General features: G+C 27.8%; 3 protein-coding genes and 1 pseudogene across 4 annotated transcripts; 2 read left to right on the top strand and 2 right to left on the bottom strand.

Moving 5' to 3' along the window:
• The first annotated feature begins 516 nt into the window (after positions 1-516).
• Positions 517-7,627, top strand: LOC112599160 (annotated as a pseudogene).
• LOC112599159 lies at positions 2,917-4,802 on the bottom strand. Its single transcript, XM_025345940.1, has 2 exons — positions 4,534-4,802; positions 2,917-4,422 (listed from the first exon to the last, which is right to left on the bottom strand). The coding sequence occupies exons 1-2, from the start codon at positions 4,654-4,656 to the stop codon at positions 3,817-3,819; spliced, it is 729 nt and encodes a 242-aa protein (XP_025201725.1). The 5' UTR covers positions 4,657-4,802; the 3' UTR covers positions 2,917-3,816.
• Positions 7,628-11,987: 4,360 nt separating the features above from the next.
• LOC112599029 lies at positions 11,988-13,094 on the bottom strand. Its single transcript, XM_025345733.1, has 2 exons — positions 12,704-13,094; positions 11,988-12,603 (listed from the first exon to the last, which is right to left on the bottom strand). The coding sequence occupies exons 1-2, from the start codon at positions 12,764-12,766 to the stop codon at positions 12,085-12,087; spliced, it is 582 nt and encodes a 193-aa protein (XP_025201518.1). The 5' UTR covers positions 12,767-13,094; the 3' UTR covers positions 11,988-12,084.
• Positions 13,095-13,314: 220 nt separating this feature from the next.
• On the top strand, positions 13,315-18,415 carry LOC112599098 (PMS1 protein homolog 1-like). Of its 2 annotated transcripts, XM_025345835.1 has the most exons (15): positions 13,315-13,591; positions 13,667-13,787; positions 13,856-14,020; positions 14,203-14,477; positions 14,558-14,686; positions 14,774-14,920; positions 15,103-15,645; positions 15,707-15,806; positions 15,910-16,128; positions 16,629-16,736; positions 16,813-17,080; positions 17,215-17,394; positions 17,627-17,757; positions 17,878-18,038; positions 18,114-18,287. In XM_025345835.1, the coding sequence occupies exons 1-15, from the start codon at positions 13,454-13,456 to the stop codon at positions 18,285-18,287; spliced, it is 2,859 nt and encodes a 952-aa protein (XP_025201620.1). In that variant the 5' UTR covers positions 13,315-13,453. The 2 variants fall into 2 exon arrangements, with proteins under 2 accessions (XP_025201620.1, XP_025201621.1); XM_025345836.1 differs by lacking the exons at positions 14,558-14,686; positions 14,774-14,920 and having other exon boundaries at positions 18,114-18,415.
• Positions 18,416-18,460: the final 45 nt, after the last annotated feature.

Genomic DNA, 18,460 nt, shown 5'->3' with positions numbered 1-18,460 from the left:
TTTAAAAATTTCATCTTGAATAGATAATAAATAATTTAATCGAACAATTTTCTTCAATTTGAAAAAAAAAAGTATTATTATATTTTTTAAACTGATTAGTGAAAACTACAAACTTCAACTTGTGTAAAATAAACTAATATTTGTCTAAAGCCAAACAATGCAGTATCCTTGGAACAACGCGATATGCCAGATTGTGCCTTAGTGATGGGATAAATCGAATATTTCTGGTAGTTATTGACGTATATCTATATTAAAATAAAATAACCCTAATCACTAAAATTAGTTACATGATAAAAATGGTAAAATATATCAAAAAGTATTTGACCACATATAATTTGACATATTTTGATAAATGAATCATCGTTTAATTCTTTCAACAAGTAATTATTATCAAATAATGTAAATTTTAAAATCAATCATAATACAATGAATACATAATAACGTAAAATAATGTTAAAAAGTTAATTCAATTATTTATATTTTGATTACTTATCATCCGATCATTCAATAATTTTTATTTGGATTATTCCATCATTAGTGTGCAGTGTAGTATGTCTTGCACATGTTGAATTTATTTACATAACGAAAAATTTTAAATCTAAAATTTTATAATGAGTCATTCAAAGCGGTGTTGCCAAATACAGTGGTTCAAGAGTTTTTACTGCAATATGCAGTAACATCGCAAACCGTTATCAAAACTAAATAGGTATGCAAATCATACATATTAATATTAATTATTAAGTATTAACCACACAAGTACACCCGCAGTGAAAAATTAGTAATAATTTTTTTTTTTTATTGCATATTTGCATGTTGTTGGGTCAAGACCTTGTTTAAGTGATCTTAGGTGAGTATTTAATAAATATCAAGTAATAATAATAATATATCCACGAAATAAACTCACCTAAACAGATAGGTTTATTGAAGTTTATAATTTTGTTCTCCAACGATGTCACGCTTAGGGTTTCAATTTATTATGATGTTGCGTGTCTAAGTGTTGTTTAACTTATAATATTATGTTTTCTAACATCTCTCTATACTAGTTCTATTAATGTAAGTAAAAATATTTTATGAGTAATGAGAGTGCAATTTACAATTATTGGTTAGTAAATTTTAAGACAGATATTAATATAAAATATAAAGTGGTAAATACTTACTCATTGTGTGATTTAGAATGTGTAAAATTTGTAGAATTTTTACCATAATTTAAATGTTTTTAGCATTCAAGAAAAATAACATGGAGAACACAGAGAATATGAAGATTTTGAATCTAGCTCACTTAAAAGTGTCACTGAAGTAGATGATACTGTTAATGATATGAATGAAGTTCAAGTAAATAATTCATACATTTATTTATCAAAAAAACTTTTCTATTAATTGTGTGCTAGGCGTGTGTATATGAATGGTGCTTTACATTTCTTTTAGTGTACTAATTGATCTAGTAGCTCGGATTCAAATCGCCATATTGCAAGCCCAACACGTACCATAATAGTAAGTAAAGTGAGAAAGTGTAACATTAAATATTTAAAATTAGGATTCACATTTGCTAGAACTAAAGACAAACCAACACCACTGTATTATTTCCTAGAGGATCTTGCCCAATGAGAGTATGCAACTTTCCATGTCATTTCGAATCAAAACATAATGATTTTACTTATAAGTCTTTGGATTTTTTTAAAGTCAAGTTAGAAGAATTAAAAACTACAAAAGTTTATGAATTCACCTATATTAAAACTCAAACAGGACTGTACAACGCAACGGAACTTGACATACGACATGATTAATCGAATAATTGCAATTAAATATCCAGTCATTGCTACTCTTGCAGTTTTAGGTAATCCAGAGTTAAACATTTTAAACTCACAAGACTGGATTAATTAGAAAACGCACGAGACACATTTTGAATATTTTTATGCAGCGATAGTAGAAATAGGTACAGAAATATATGTAACTTTATCAATAGAAATAATTTTTAATAAAACATTAAATAAGTTTGTATTAAATTGTAATAATATCAATATATTACCAAAAGAAAAATGTATGTGTCAGGTTCTAAAGGATGTGTTGTTTGCAAGATTTGGTAATAGTGAAGAGAACCGGTTAATTTTTCAAGCAGCTTTATTGGCTCCAAGGTTCAAGAAATTTTCATTCTCCAATGAAAATCATTGTAAGAGTTCAATTCATTTTTTAAAGGCTAAAGCACATAAGATTATTTTAGAATCGGACAAACAAATGGATCAAGCAGTTGCTACATCTAACTCCCTCCATTTGTCATTCAAGTTCAGCACTAAGGAAAGAGTATAACGAAACTGTAGTGAATTTGATCGGAATATCCAACTCTTCAGTATCAGGTTAAACTGAAGTTGAAAACTATTTAAATAAACCATTGATTAGCCATGGAGAAATTCTTTGGTTTGGTGGGCTGAGCGAAAAAAAGTGGACCCAAGATTGTACATAGTTGTTTGAAGGAGGCTATGCGATATTGCAACATCAGTACTTTGAGAAAGGATATTTTCCACAGCCAAGTTGTTATTGAAAGAAGTTTACTCTCTACATCGAAAGTTTCACAAATGAAGACTGGAAATCGATAACGGGCTAAGTGCCAAAAAGTTGTTTTTGAGTTGTTCAATTTTTTTTTTTATCAAAAACGTTTTTAATATAATTATTGCCAAATTATATTGAATTTTTTACCCCTTGTATTTTAAAAATAATATTTTATTCAGAAAAATATAGAAAGTGGTATGCGTTATACATTTAACCAACACAAACAAGGTAAATACCAATAAACAAAGTATCTAGCTTTTTTGATAAATTTATATCATTTTAATTTTCAAGATTACATACAAATTAATTTATTAATATTAAATCATTATAATTATTTAATAAATTCTTAGTAGAACACTCAATTTTCTTCCTTCAAATACAAGAGAATCTGTTGCAGGTCCCTCTTCTTTTCAACAGATATACCGTTATGACACAGTAGTGTTGGTAAAATTGAGACCCCAATTTTTTGAGTTGTAATCCCTTTTTTGAGAACCTTGCAGGTGTTCCATGTTTCAAGTTCATTGAAAGTTGTTTTCATCTTAACGGCTCTTTTTTCAATTTTAAACCAACTGCATTCGGAAATGTTTAGTTTTGTTATGTTAATGTATAAATTGGCTGCTTGTTTAAAATCAATAAAATCATTAAGTTGGTATATCATAACTATTTAAAGATTATTCAGTGTAGCATTCACCATAAGTTTAATCAGGTTAATAGGAACTTGACATTTTTCAACCCTTTTGTGTTTCTTTATTTGGCAAAAATCCCTGTTACATGGCAATATGAATGGCCAGAGACCAAAAATGTATGGTTTATCTCATCATACTTGCCTGTAATCGTCAAATAAATCCAAAGAAATAACATAAATTTATTTTTATTTTGGATCTATGCAGTTATTTGACCATATGGGAAGTATTCTTTTACTCGAGATATTATTATTATGAGCAGGACTAGTGAGTGCGTTAAAGAGGCATGAATCGATTTTATTACCACCTAATATGAGTCATTTGTTGATGTCACCAACATGAACATATAGATTAAAATATGAAAGCTGACCGTGAATAGAACATCTGACTATGGGTTAAAAACGATAAGAGACAGAACTTGTTCAAGATCTATTGAACACGTTGATTTGTTACTAGTAGGGAACAGAGATGTTATAGTATTTTGTTACATTACTTCTTTAGATTTTTCATATTTTCTATAGTGTAGTTATAAAGCTGTTTTATCATAAGGTTTTACTAAAATCTCTGCTGATAGTAAGTTGCATTTGGATTAAGTATCAGTGCTTGGTCGATGGAATGAAGCTTGTGAGAATTTTTTTTTAAAGATTTTATAATAAATATCATACGTTACATTTGTGTCTGAATATTTTTCCTTGTAGGCATGGTATAGACTATTGATATTTAAATCTTGCCTTAAAAACTCCTTGTTATTCATTCTCCTAACATAATGACTCTCGTCCCTTGAGAAAGAATTCACATGCTCAGTAATAAGGTTCACATCTACTACTGTGAACTTACTTCGGGATTTATTACCACGCTTTTCTGTGAATACTACTTCACCTTTTTTTTTTGCTGATATAAGAGTTTCGATTCTTCGTCTGGATAATCCAAAAACATGCATAAAAGTATTCTTACATACTTGTAGCATGTTGCCATTTCCATCTGGTAATGAATACCAAACCGTATTTTGCCGTATGCTTTCGTTAACATCACTACATCGATCACGACGTCTTCTTTTAACAGGAGTTATGACCATCAAATTCATTAAATATGAGTTTTGCTTCAAATTATCTTCTAGGGCACAGAGTTCGTGAAACAAAACATCTCTATGTTTTTGTGGGACACATTTACATTGAAACTTACATTTACAGCAAAACTGAAACAAGACAAGTCATCCTCTAAAAATATATCACATATACCTATAATCTATATCTCTAATTTTTGTTTAACTTTGAACAAATTTAATTAAAAGCAAAACATGACTTACGTTTTCCTGAGACCCAGTTTTTCCTTCCGCAAGCACATTGTTTTTGTTCAAATAAGGTTTTTCTTTCCGACCTGATTTTCTTTTTCGTCGAATTCTTCTTGTAGCAGTACTATTAATTTCCATCGTTACAATATTACACTTAAAAAAACTAAAACTAATACATAATCAAGACAAAATCATACGTAACCTTTCAATTTATAATATCTAAACCAGTTGTGAGTTGTGACTTGCATATGTAACAAACGAAAACGCGTTACGAAAACGTGCGAATGACTACCGCGCGCCCAGTGGCCATTTCTCGTAGATAGTGACCAAAATGTATCGCGCTAAATATAAAATTTTAAACTCGTATGAAGTATAGTATCTGTCGTTCCAAGTTCCAACGGCGCGCACTTGTGATGGATCAAATATTGAGGTCCATTAGTTTTTAGATTAAAATCGACACATGGCGCACTGAGGTCATCCACACGTTTTCGTGACGGGTAATGTAATTGACAATTTTATTGTTTGTAATAAAAAATAATATTGTCTCCTAATCATAACAATAAAGTGATTGTTTATTTTAAACAGATCAATAATATACAATGAATTCGGGTAAAATATAAAATAAATATAAATTTATGCAATGATACTTAGCCCGTTATAATCACACCCGGCACTTAACACTTCACTCTCACGACATTTGTTTGGGGCGTTTGGGCTTTTTGTTCACCTGTAATATTATAGTAGTGGCACAAAGTTTTCTTTATAAGTTATTGGCGATGATACATATGTTGGTTTTTTGAGTCTTACTTAATTTTTTTTTGGCACTTAGCCCGTTATTGATTTCCAGTCTTCAAATATTATTTCTTAACCACAATATGTGATTTATATTGTATACTTACTCAAAGTTAATAGTTATTATTATTGTTATTATTATAATAATATGTAGAGGAGCAAAATAAACACGTAAACGTATTCATATTATTATTAAGATAAACTGGCCTCTCATTCAGTCTCGTTTTTGTAGTTTCAACCTCAAACGGTTCTTAGTTCTTACGGTTCACAGTTCGCGTCGTTTATGACTTGAACTTGAGTATATGATTCGAAAATCAGTATGAACCAATACGAAAAAAAAATACCAGATGATTCAATAGAATCACACCGGTTCGGCGATATGGATCATATCGTTCACAACTTTGAACCGTTTAAATTGTTTAAAAGATCCGGTTCGTTTGCAAATGAATAATGATACAACATCTCTAAATTGTGAAATCTGTGAAATGAATTTTAATTATCAATTCACATTTTATAATAATTATATAAACCACACCACACAGTGAAAAATTAATAATATTTATTTTTTTTTATTACATATTTGCATATTGTTGAGGAAGAGTCAAGACCTTGTTAAAGACATCTTAGATGAGTATTTAAAAAATATCAATTAAAAATAATATATCCACGAAGTAAACTTACCTATACAGATAGGTTATTCGAATTTTATAATTTTTTTCTCCAATGATATCGCGCTTAGGGTTTCATTATAATATGATGTTGCATGTCTAAGTGTAGTTAACTTTATAATTTTATGTTTTCTAACATCACTTTAAACTAGTTCTATTAATTTCACGTTGCACTTGCCCCATAGTCTTCTCTGTACAATTTCAAAAACATAAGTATACAATATATGAAATTGTATGATAGGATCTTTGAAATACAGCTATTATGAACTTAGTATATTTTAAGAAACTGACCTAAAGATTTAAATAAAATTCATTCAGGTAAAAAAAAATCATGGTTTTTAAGACTGTTAAAGCATTCTTGTGCGAAACAGATGAGAAATCTTTTCAGTAAAATTGTCATAAGTTATAAATCGACTAATTAATAATATTGATACAAACGATACAGTAGATTTTGGAAAATATTTTATAAGTACCTACTCAATTAGAGTAAAAAATTGTCCTTTTTAACAGAAAATATTTGGAAATCAACACAAATTAGTATTTTAAGATATTGTTTTCTTATATGCAAACAGTATAAATGTTTAGATTTATTAATTAACACTTAAATGCTACCAGTCAGGGAAAATTGCCTTGAAAGAACAATCTAAATCAATAAACAAAAACAATCCACTAAGTTATTGTAAATAATTACAAGTAACAATATAAGTAAAAATATTTTATGAGTAATGAGAGTGAAATTTTACAATTATTGGTTAGTAAATTTTGAGACAGATATTAATATTAAATATAAAATGGTAAATACTTACTCATTGTGTAATTTAGAATGTATAAAATTCATAAAACTTTTACCATAATTTTAACGTTTTTAGCATTCAATAAAAAGAACATGGCACATAGAAAACATGGAGAACACAGAATATGAAGATTTTGAGTCTAGTTCACTTAAAAAGCCTATAAGTGTCACTGAAGTAGATAATACTGTTAATGATATGAATGAAGTTCAAGTAAATAACTCATACATTTATTTATCAAAAAAAGTTTTCTATTATTTAACTTGTCACTTGGCGTGTGTGTATAAATGGTGCTAATTGGATTTTTTGTATTTTTTTAGTGTACTAATCAATCTAGTAGCTCAGATTCAAATCACCATATTGCAAGCCCAAAACGTACCATAGTAACTAAAGTGAGAAAGTATAACACTAAATATTTAGAATTAGGATTCACATTTGCTGGGACTAAAGACAAACCAAAACCAGTGTATTATTTGCTCTAGAATCTTGCCCAATAAGAGTATGCAACCTTCCAAACTACGTCATTTCAAATCAAAACATAATGATTTTACTTATAAGTCTTTGGATTTTTTTAAAGCCAAGTTAGAAGAATTTAAAAAAATCACAAATATTTATGAATTCTTCAACAAGTTTAAGTGGTAATAAAAATGCCACTTTAGCTTCATATACAGTTGCTCAACTTGTTATAAAATCTGGTAAACCTCATACCATAACCGAGGAACTAATTCTTCTGGCTGCAATTGTCTTGTGCAAAAGAATATTAGGTGAATCTGCAGCCAAGTTGGTTAGTTCTACCCCTCCCTCTCTGGCAAACAATATTGAAAAAACATAAGGCTATCTATGTGTGACATATTTGCACTGTAAGTATGTGAAAAAACAGATATAGCAAGTAAGTCATCTATGTTGGTTTTTGTATGTTTTACACGGGAAAAACAGTTATTTGAAGATTTTTTGTTTTCTTGTGAGCTCTTACATACTTCAGCAAAAGATGTATTTGAAGCTATTGATAAGTTTTTTATGAAGAATGGTGTAAAGTGGGGAAAATGCGTTGGAATAACCACTAATGGTCCAGCAGCAATGTCAGATTACAAAACTGGACTGTTTAGTTATATGAAAGAAGTTGCACCTCATATAAAGTGGATTCACTGTTGTATTCATAGGGAAACTATGGTTGCTATCAAAACACAAGAAAACAGTTTTAGAGGAAGAAGTGAAAATTATTAACTGTAATTAATCATGACCTCTGCAATCCAGGCTTTTTAAAGTCCTTTGCAAAGACATAAGAAGTGACCTTAAACAGCTTCTTTTGTACATTGGAATTTGAAATCAAATGACGTTCATGAGGTAAAGTTTTTCAGCGTTTTTTTGAGCTGAGAAACAAAGTTCAAGTATTTCTTCTTGAAACCAGGTTTATGAACTTGTTAACTGATTTTTCTTGGCTTTGTCAGACAGTTTACTTGGCTGATATGTTCGAACACTTGAATGTGCTAAATTTGAGTTTACAAGGAATTTATATTGATGTTTTCCATATTGAGGATAAAATCAAAGCAATGATAAAAAAGTTTGAAGTTTGAGCTAAACATATTGAAAACAATGAAAACACTCTTTCTGTAACCTCCCAACATTAAAAGGTTATTTAGAATTATCAAGTGAATGTCTATCACAGAAGCTAAAGAATGAAATATCTGAACACTTATTGAATATGGCCGAAACATTTAGAAAATATATTCATCAGCCTGACTTAAACAATGTTTGGATAAGAAATTTGTTTTTCTGTAATATTGAAAAAATGGAAAATTTCTCCAAACAAGAGCAAGATGAATTAATTGATATAGTAAATAACAGAACGATAAAAAATATTTTCAATGTTAAAAACCTATTCGAATTTTGGATATTTGTTCAAAATGAGCATAAGTAACTGGCCGTGAAAGCTTTGAGATATTTGATCCCCTTTTGCACAACCTATAGACCTAAAGAAGCATTTTCTTCTCACTATAATATAAAAAACAAATATTGTAATAGACTTAATTTTGATGCTGATTTAAGAATTAAAATATCAAGCATGCAGTCAATTTTAAGACAAAATTATGGATTAAAAAGAATGGTTTTACTCATCTCATAAAGATCAAAACTTAATGCAATAATTTATTTAAGTAATTCATAATTAATGTAAAAGGTAATTTCAATAAAGTTGTATCTAATGTCGAGAGTTAAATCAAATCTCTTGGCATTGTATTTTTGAGAAAATCTATATTTATATTTAAAAAAATATACTCATATAAGTTTTATTATTGATGATTTGATGAAGTACACCGTAATTACAAGTATGTTGTATATTTACCATTAACAATATTTTTAAAATAATGCATGTTTTCGCCTCATTGGCATATTCTTCAATTCCTAATGCCACTTTTTTAAACCTTGGATCTAAAAGTGTAGCTCTTGAAAAATATAGATTCAGTATTTGATATTAAATCAAAGGCTGTACACTGCATTGAAATAATAACCTTGTATCAAGGGTATTACTTTAACAAGTGCTGGATATTATTCTGAAGAAAGCTCTACTGTCAAGGAATTGAATGGTTTCAATAACATTTTATCTTCTACTGTATTCCATTCATTGCGATCAAAACTTAATAGAGCTTCAGTTAAAGAAATAATAGCAATTGTGAGGGGTTTTTTAAGTTTTACTACCCATTTTGTACAATGTGCTATTCCAATATATTTGAATATCTTTTGTTCTAACTTTTAATGTTTGAATAACTCATAACTGTTTATACTTTTCAATCAATATCCATTTCTCCGCTTCGCTTTAAAGAAGTTTAAAGAACCCCGCTACATAACAGTGTTTTTTTTAAATTTGATTTAGTTCTAAACCTTGCCGTTATTTAATTTCACCATCTTTTGTAAAATGTAATGCCTGTTGGACTACTAAATTCCACTTATGAGTGGTGCAAGAAATATGTAGAATTTTAATTAGTCTGACTACTAGTTTAATGTCCATTACAATAGCAATAACTTTGGACAAAATATTCCAATCTAGAAGTTCTTTGGTCATAAATTCAGACATAAAATTACCAGTATGGTTACACTCCATTTTTTTAGCTCAATAGAACGTAAGTTCTTTGATCTTTTTGGTTTTTGTCAAAAAAGTGAGCCTTTAATGTAATGAAGGAGTTCATTTATTAAAGTTCAAATATCTGTTATTATTGCAACGCGACTAGGTTCTGCAAAATTTGAACTTAATTTTTGACCCTTGAAAATATGTCAGAATAATTGTTCGGTTTAACACTTTACTACTTTGTATTACATATCTTATTCAGTCCACTTATATTTCCTATTAGTTTTAATTTTCTTAGAGTTTTTAAATGAGTTTTTTTGTTATTGGTGCTGATGTTGCAGGTGAACTTGGTTTAATATATATATATATACATATATACTAGTCTATCTTAAGTTGAAGTAGAAAGCAAAATTATTGTATAAATAGATTTTAAATGTTGAATTAAACCTCTAAAATTAATAAAATAAAATATTAGCAAATATCATAATTTATAACTATCATATTAAAATTACCGAGCTCAGTAGACATAGCACTAAGCAATGATCGAGTTTTCTCTGTATTTGAAAACATATTTTTTTTATTTACACTATAATTGTAGTAAAGGTCGTCAACAGATTTTGAAATTAGATCTTTCCTTTCACAATTTATTAACCATTCTTTAGACTTATAAATTAATTAATATAATCATCATGACATTTTGATAAATTACTTATCAAGGTAAATTTTTGATTACTCTAAAGAGGTTCCTTTAAAGTGCTTTTGGCATTTATGCAATTTTTAATTATACATATGAGAACTATGATGGTAAATACAATTTATTCAGTGACAGTAACACAAAATGACAGTAGTCCATAGAATTAAAACAGATTAAATTATAAGGCTTGGCATGGCGCGTTGACTGCTACCAGTTGCGGAATGCGACTGAGAGTAAGTAACGCCACAGCTACTAGCTCCCGGATGGGTGATCACCCGGGATCATAGTGGTTAAACATCTTGCCACACATATACGTGTTTGCTATCAACCATAACAATAGTTAAAAAAAAAATACAACCTACCGTACCAACCTTACTCCTACAACAGCTAATGGCCCTAGTCACCAGGCTTAAGTTCAATAAAAAAATAATATTTTAATTTCATAGTGAATTAAAATAATTAAATTGACTAAAAAATAAATTAAGTGCATATGAACATTATAAATTAAAGACTTAGTTATATTTATAAATAATTTAGTTTTTAATACTAGTATTATCTTATCTTTATTTAACTAGAAAATTCAACTGATCAAAATAGTCTTTGCTCAATCACACATGTAAAACACATAGTGTTACATATAAATAATTTTAAAAGACATCTTGAATATACTAATTATAGATTGAAAGGTAATAAAATGTATGTATAACATTTTCCAAGATGAAATAAAATTTTATAATAATAGACAGGTCTAATCAATTTAAAATCTACTTTTTGTTCTTTAATCAAATTTAAAGATAATTACCTATTTTTTTTTTATAATATAATGTAAGGGATTTTTTTAATTTTTATCAAAAATAATAGCATGTTTTATTTAATATACAATTAAAAAAATTGAAATTCAAGATGTATAAAAAATATATACTTTATAAAAAAAAATGTATTTCTTAAATGGTTATTATAATAATATAATAAATAATAGTGATAAAGTTAAGATTAAAGTAATTTATAAAAATATAAATTGAAGAATAACAATTAATGAACCATCTTTAAATGTATATTAGTTTTGATTTCATCCAAATTTTGGTATAATTAGCATCATGGAAATTTGACCACTATTTAAGATATTGATATCAATGCATACAATAGCATTGATAAATTAATATTAAATTGAGGTTTACTGTTGTTTACATAAAAGTTAGGAAAAATATATTCAGTATAAATAGGAACTAAAAATGTTTAAAATGTAGTAGGGAAAAATAATAACCATTTTTTTTTTTTATTAACAGAAGTCTATAAATAACCTATCACCAAATCTAGCTGTGCAGTTTTTATTCCTCAGTAATTCTAGTTGTTTTTGTGCATAGGATCTATGATGAGCAGATTTTTATTCCACAAATATTAATTTAATAAGTTGACTTTTTATTATAAATAAATATGTATAACTTACACTTTTTATCCTAATGATAATAAATTGATTAATTTCATTTATTAGAAAATACATATTTTACTACATTATAATTTACTTTTTTCTAAATAACCAATTACTCTTAGTTTGTACACCTATATTTTATTGTAATAATGTTGGTGGGTAACCAACGTGCAGTGTTCCAATTTGTCAATAACCATGTTTGTTTTTGAGTCAATATTTAAATTTTTTAATTCGTCGACATCCGTGTTTGCTTTTGAGTTGATATTTAAATGTTTCAATCTGTCGACAACCACATTTGCTATTAAGTCTATGTTACCAAGTCCCATATTGTTGAACGTGTTCACTCTTGAATTATCGTTGATGTGTCTTATACTGTTGAGCATGTTTACTTTTGATTCATTATTTCTGTATCTTACAATGTGAAGGCGTTTAAGTTTGTTGATAACATCCACTTGTGTCTTAGGTTTATCATACTCTCCATACTCAAGAATCCTATTGAGAACATCTTGAATGCGCTTTTCGACTAAATGACAAGCTACGTTTCCTGTGAATTCCAGGCTTTCCCAATAGTTGTCCAGACGCGCACCACATGACCTAGTATTCAGCCGCAAAAGATTAACAGTTTGGCTGTTTTGGTACGGTTTCAATGTCTATACAATGGCGATATAAAAAAAATAAACATTTAAAATTAAAAAAATAGTTCAAAGGAAATCCGACACACATTCAAACGACACATAACACTATACGTACTTGCTTTAATTCCTTCAAACGACGTTTGTATTCAAATTTCTTGATTTTTTGTTCCTTAACCATATTCGGTACAAACTTAGCAATTATCCGTAGGATTACGAATATAATATTATAAAAGAACTATCGTGAGAGCGCACTTGACCTTGCACATATATGCAATTTGTTCAGTATTTCGGAAAAAAATCACAAGTAGTCACCACGTTCAAATTCACTAATAATTGACGGGAGTGCAGTTTAAAATCGTTGTAGTGATCGGCGATGTATTTTACACTTTTACAGGCTAAAACGAATATTCAGTTTAATGATCACACTTGACACACTTATTTAGTATTTACGGCAGAGTGATGAAGTTGGAAGTGTTGGAACAGCGTTGTGTTATTATTTAAATTTAACCGTGTATAACGTTGTATATTTTCATGAACAAGTTTATACCGCACGTACACCGGACTACGGTTATGATCTCGATAATGATTCCGGTACTGTGGTACAGTTAATGATACCTACAGGTGGACCTTAGTAACCGTGGTGCTATCTCAGATTAATCACGATTCATGATAACTGATATTGATAAGCTATCGCGCTTTTTCCTAAATTCAAATTATGTTATTGTTGTTTACCTCAAGTAGTCAAGTTTAGTATAATAATTATCACCTACCAAATTATTTCTGTCTTCACTCTTCGTTTTTTCAAATGTAATCTTTAAACTGAATAGTGAATACTTCAACCGAAACTGAACGAGTACTTATAGTCATGTCGATGAAACAATTACCGTCGGATACTATTAAACTGATAAGTAGTACTCAAGTCATTACGTCGGCGTCGTCGGTGGTGAAGGAGTTAATGGAAAACTCTATTGATGCCAATGCTACAATCATTGATATACGTCTGGTATGAACATTGTTTGAAAATCACTTATTTAAAATTTTGTGTATTGTGAACAATACAATACGATTCAATGTTTAGGATAACTATGGACTGGACAAGATTGAAATACGCGACAACGGGGTTGGCATTTCACACAGTGACGTGTATGTCATGTGTTTGCCTAATTACACTTCCAAAATATTTGATTTATCCGATTTGAGTATGCAATGGCTTATTTTTTGTATTGCCCAGTTGAATACATATTTTAGTTTTTATTCATTTATGTAGATAAATTGACTTTCTATGGATTTCGAGGTGAAGCTCTTAGTTCCATTTGTGCTGTAGCCGATGTGACTATCATTACAAAATCAGATTTTGATGAATATGCCAAATCGTTTACCATGGACAGTAATGGTCGTGTAAAAAAAAGTTCAATTTGTCATCACCAAAAGGGTTAGTAAATTATATTTTCATTATGTGTAAAAATAAGTATTTAATAGTGGATATTTAAACATATGTTTTTGCCTATGTATTAACTAACATATACTAATGAGTTTTTGACAGTAGTTATTAGTATTTAATAAAATTTATCATAATTTACACAGCATATATTTGAACAGTATATTTTTTATTAGGTACAGTTATCAAAATAGAAAACCTTTTCAAAAAGTTGCCAGTTCGAAAACAGATTTATAGTTCAAAAAAACATTGTGTTAATGATTTACGTAGAGTGGAAAACATTGTTAAATCATTAGCAGCGATTCAACAAAACATTCGTGTTTCTTTAGTTCATAATAAATCTGTGTTATGGCAAATGACTTCAGCTACTGATTTGGTTGTGACATTTGGTCAAATTTGGTCATCGTCAATGACTAAGTGTGTAAAGCACTTAACATTTACAAGCGAAGAGGTTAATTTTTGATTTGATTGGAGTTAGATAATTTGATACATTTTATATTACTGAATATAAAATAATTTTAATCCCATTAGGTAAATATTGATATAGTTTTACCCGTACAAAATATAAATGTGCAAAATTGTTTTTTTACCACAAATGTTGCTGATGCAATTTATATATATGTAAATAAAAGACCTGTCAGGGACAGCAAGATTGAAAAAGTAAGAATACATGTCAATAAGTAAATTGATTTTCAATTATTTGAATTGTTGATTAAATAATTTATTTTCTTTAAATAAATAATTTAGCTTATTGTTGGAGAATTCAATAATTATTTCGGACATTATTTACCTCCAGGCAAATACTTGCCATGTCTTATATCTATAACCATTCCACCTGAGACTATTGATGTAAATTTGGAACCAGATAAATCACGAATATTATTTCATAATCAGGTTTAGTGTACTGAAAATTACATCAAATATCAATTATTATTATTATTATTATAATTACACCAACATTTGATAATCATTAAACAAACACATTACTGTGTTATTCTTTCTTGGTGTTGTTATTATTCATGTTTATATGTATAAATATATATTTAATTCAAATTAAATTAAAAACTAATTTTCAGGATATGATACTACTCAATCTTAAGAATTGTATTGCTAAACATTATTATAATGATAAAGTAGAGAATGATCAGTCTAATATTAATAAAGTCCTAGAACATCCAAATAATAAAAGAAAAATACTTTATGATTCAGAAGAAGTCCAAGTAAAAAAATCTCCAATCTTGATTTCACAAGTTAATGATTCTTTTGTCCCAAATGCAGAGTCAACTAAAGTAATGAACAGTGATTCATTTAACTCCGTATCAAATAATGACGAGCATATACAAATAGTTAAGGAATTAAGCTTAGAAGAAATTGATTTTGAAGAACCATTTATATCAAAAAATAATGAAAGTGAAGAAATGTCATGTTTGAAAAATGACAAAGTGGAAAGTACTGATGATATTTCGGAATACCGTAAAAAGTTATCAAACATAAGAAATACTTCTCCTCTTCAAACTATTCAATCTGATAATGCGAATGTTAGAAATTTTATTGCTGAAGATATATCAATTTCACAATGGAGTAAGGGTGATGTAGTTCTGAATGGAAAACCATTAGAGGTATTTATAAAGCAATTTTCTTTATTTTATTATTTTGGAAGTACATTAAGTAAATTTCTAGAGTGGAGTGGTATTAAAATCGGATGTCTTGACTGAAACCTTAGAAAAAAACAGTATGCCAAAAATGAATACAGAAACTGAAATTCTTCATTCTCCAACTGGTATTAAGTATTAATATTTTTAATTATTATTAGTATTTTATACATCAATTGATAATGAACTGATTTTATATTAGTTAATTAAAAAAATCAATTTTTTTTTCAGTATCTCAAAAGGATGAAAATATTATTGTGAAAAATACAAATGATGAAACCTCAGAAAGTATTTCAGTAGTTACATCAAATAACAGTATAAAGCAGTTAAAAATTGAACATCTTTTTCGTACAGTTTCTATTCCCGATGAGCAAGTTCCTGGTCTTAATCATTTAGTAAATCGCCCACAGTCTTGGGTACCTCAACCTAGATCAAAAAGACCAATTAGAGGTATTTTATTTATTTTTAAGTTTTCAGCTTGTGTCTGATGTGAATGGGTTAGAACATATTACAATGACACAATACAAATTAATTGATTTGTCTATTCTTTTGAAAAATATAAATAGGTCATTAAATTATAATGTAATATTATGTTTTGTTTGGATTTCATACTTTTTAAATTATTCTAGTCAATTTGTGGGTTGATTGAATAGAAACATATCAAAATTATTCATAATAATTGTTCATAAAAACAATATCCACAGTAATACAAATATAGAGTAATTCTTGTATCAAACATAACAAATTATATCAAAATCTATTTTATTTTTTTTTGATAAATGTTTTATTTAGACTAAAAATTATGTAAAAAAATTTTTTTTAATAAGTTAATAGATTTTGAAATAATGAGTGTGTGATAAAAGAATCACCTACTATACACATTTACTTATTGTAAACTGTTATTAAATAAAATAAAATGATTTAGTTACTTAATTCATATTATATTATAGATGTTCCAGAAGAAGATCTTAGTGACACTATTCGTAGTGTCAGCAGTCAAATGGGAAACAAAGAAATGTCGGGATTTACACTGTTTGCCAGGGAAATGAGAATTAAAAGTATTTACATCTACACTAATCTAAATTAATTATTTGAGCATAAAATTAAAAATTAAATTAATTTTATTTAATATAGTTATTCAAGAAAATCCAGGAATAGAATTTACAAAAGTAAGCAAAGAACTTGCAAGATTATGGGGAAGTTTGAGTGAGGATGAAAAATTAAATTATAAAAAATTGTCAAATGAACAAAAGAAAGGGATTGTAACTACTAAAACAAATGATGTACAATTACCAAAAAAACCATTTCAAGCTATCGCTAAAAATCTTGAAAGGCATTCTACTCAAATTAATGTAGAGTTATCTGAGATCAAAAGAAATATTTTTAATGATCAAAAAATTATGTAAGTGTAAAAATTAAATTTGTTTTAATTATTGTTTAACGAAAATTAAATATTAAATTTTAAATACATTTTGAATGAATTTTAAAATCTATATTATAATATGTAATAAGGATATTTTACTTATACATAAATAGGTCATCCGAGTTTATGCTCATTGGTCAAATAGAGGACAACAATTGGTTTTGTTGTGTGCGTAATGAAATACAAGCTTTAAATATTTGTCGTCTTCAAGAAGCTGTAATTTATTTCCAAAAATTGGCTGATGATGAGATACCACTTAAAATGTTAGACCAATCAATTCTAATTAATAAAAAGTAATTATAACTTTTTTATTATGTATTTATTTAATTTTTTAAATTTCCAATGTATGAAAGTTCATTATAGACAGAATAAACTATAAAGGTATAATTTCTATGCGCTTATATGGAGACTTGCGAGTGTAATATTGTAAACTTGAACAAAATTTTATAGTGTATGATAATGTTTTATGTATTGATTAAAAAATGTGAAATCTATGATTGGGATTCAAATTTTTGATGTTTGTAGATATTTGGGTGAAAAAAATTATCGTTTTCTAATGGATCTGGATAATTCGTATGAACCATCACCTGATAAATATACTATTACAGATAAAAGAATAGTTAAAAATGGTTTTAATGTTGTTATTGTATTCAATGGTATGTTGCACTAATGGTTTATTATCAACCATGAAGATTAGAAATAATCTTAGAGATATCTCTAATCTTCATATTATCAACTTATAATGTCTGTATAAAATTTAATTACAATGTTTACAGATGATTCTGATAATCCTGATATAAACATCACAGATGTAGCTCTATATATATCAACATATGGTGCCGAGGAATTTAAACAACTTTTAGAACTTATGCAATTGGAAAAAGAAAACAATGACCTACATTGTTGCCGTCCATTGAAAGTAGTTAACTATCTGCGGGTATTTTCTTATTTATTTTTGAACATAATTATATTGCAAAAATTAACTTATTTTAATTAATTTGATTAAACTTAGAGTGAAACAGTAAGATACTGCAAAAAAACTGGACTCCCTAAAACAAAAGAAGAAATTAATAGCCTATTGAAGTATTGGTTCAAAAATGAAAAGCTATTTTCACATAATACTTGCATTCATTATAAAAAAGTTTTTACATCGATACACTGTATTGATGAGAAATCAAAAACATAAAAATGTTTACTATTCGAGATGTGGTTCAAGACTAATGTATGTTATAAGCCTATTGCTTTTAACACAAGTCATATTTAAAAAAAAAATGTTTAATTTTTAAACTAGTTTAATTGTTATTAAAGTATATTGTACAGTATTTTTAAAATATGTATTAACTAGGATTTTTCAACTTT

The sequence above is a fragment of the Melanaphis sacchari genome, unplaced genomic scaffold (assembly GCF_002803265.2).
Source record: "Melanaphis sacchari strain LSU unplaced genomic scaffold, SCAv2.0 Contig4_pilon_pilon, whole genome shotgun sequence".
NCBI lineage: Eukaryota > Metazoa > Arthropoda > Insecta > Hemiptera > Aphididae > Melanaphis > Melanaphis sacchari.
This window is presented reverse-complemented; position numbering and strand designations above follow the sequence as displayed.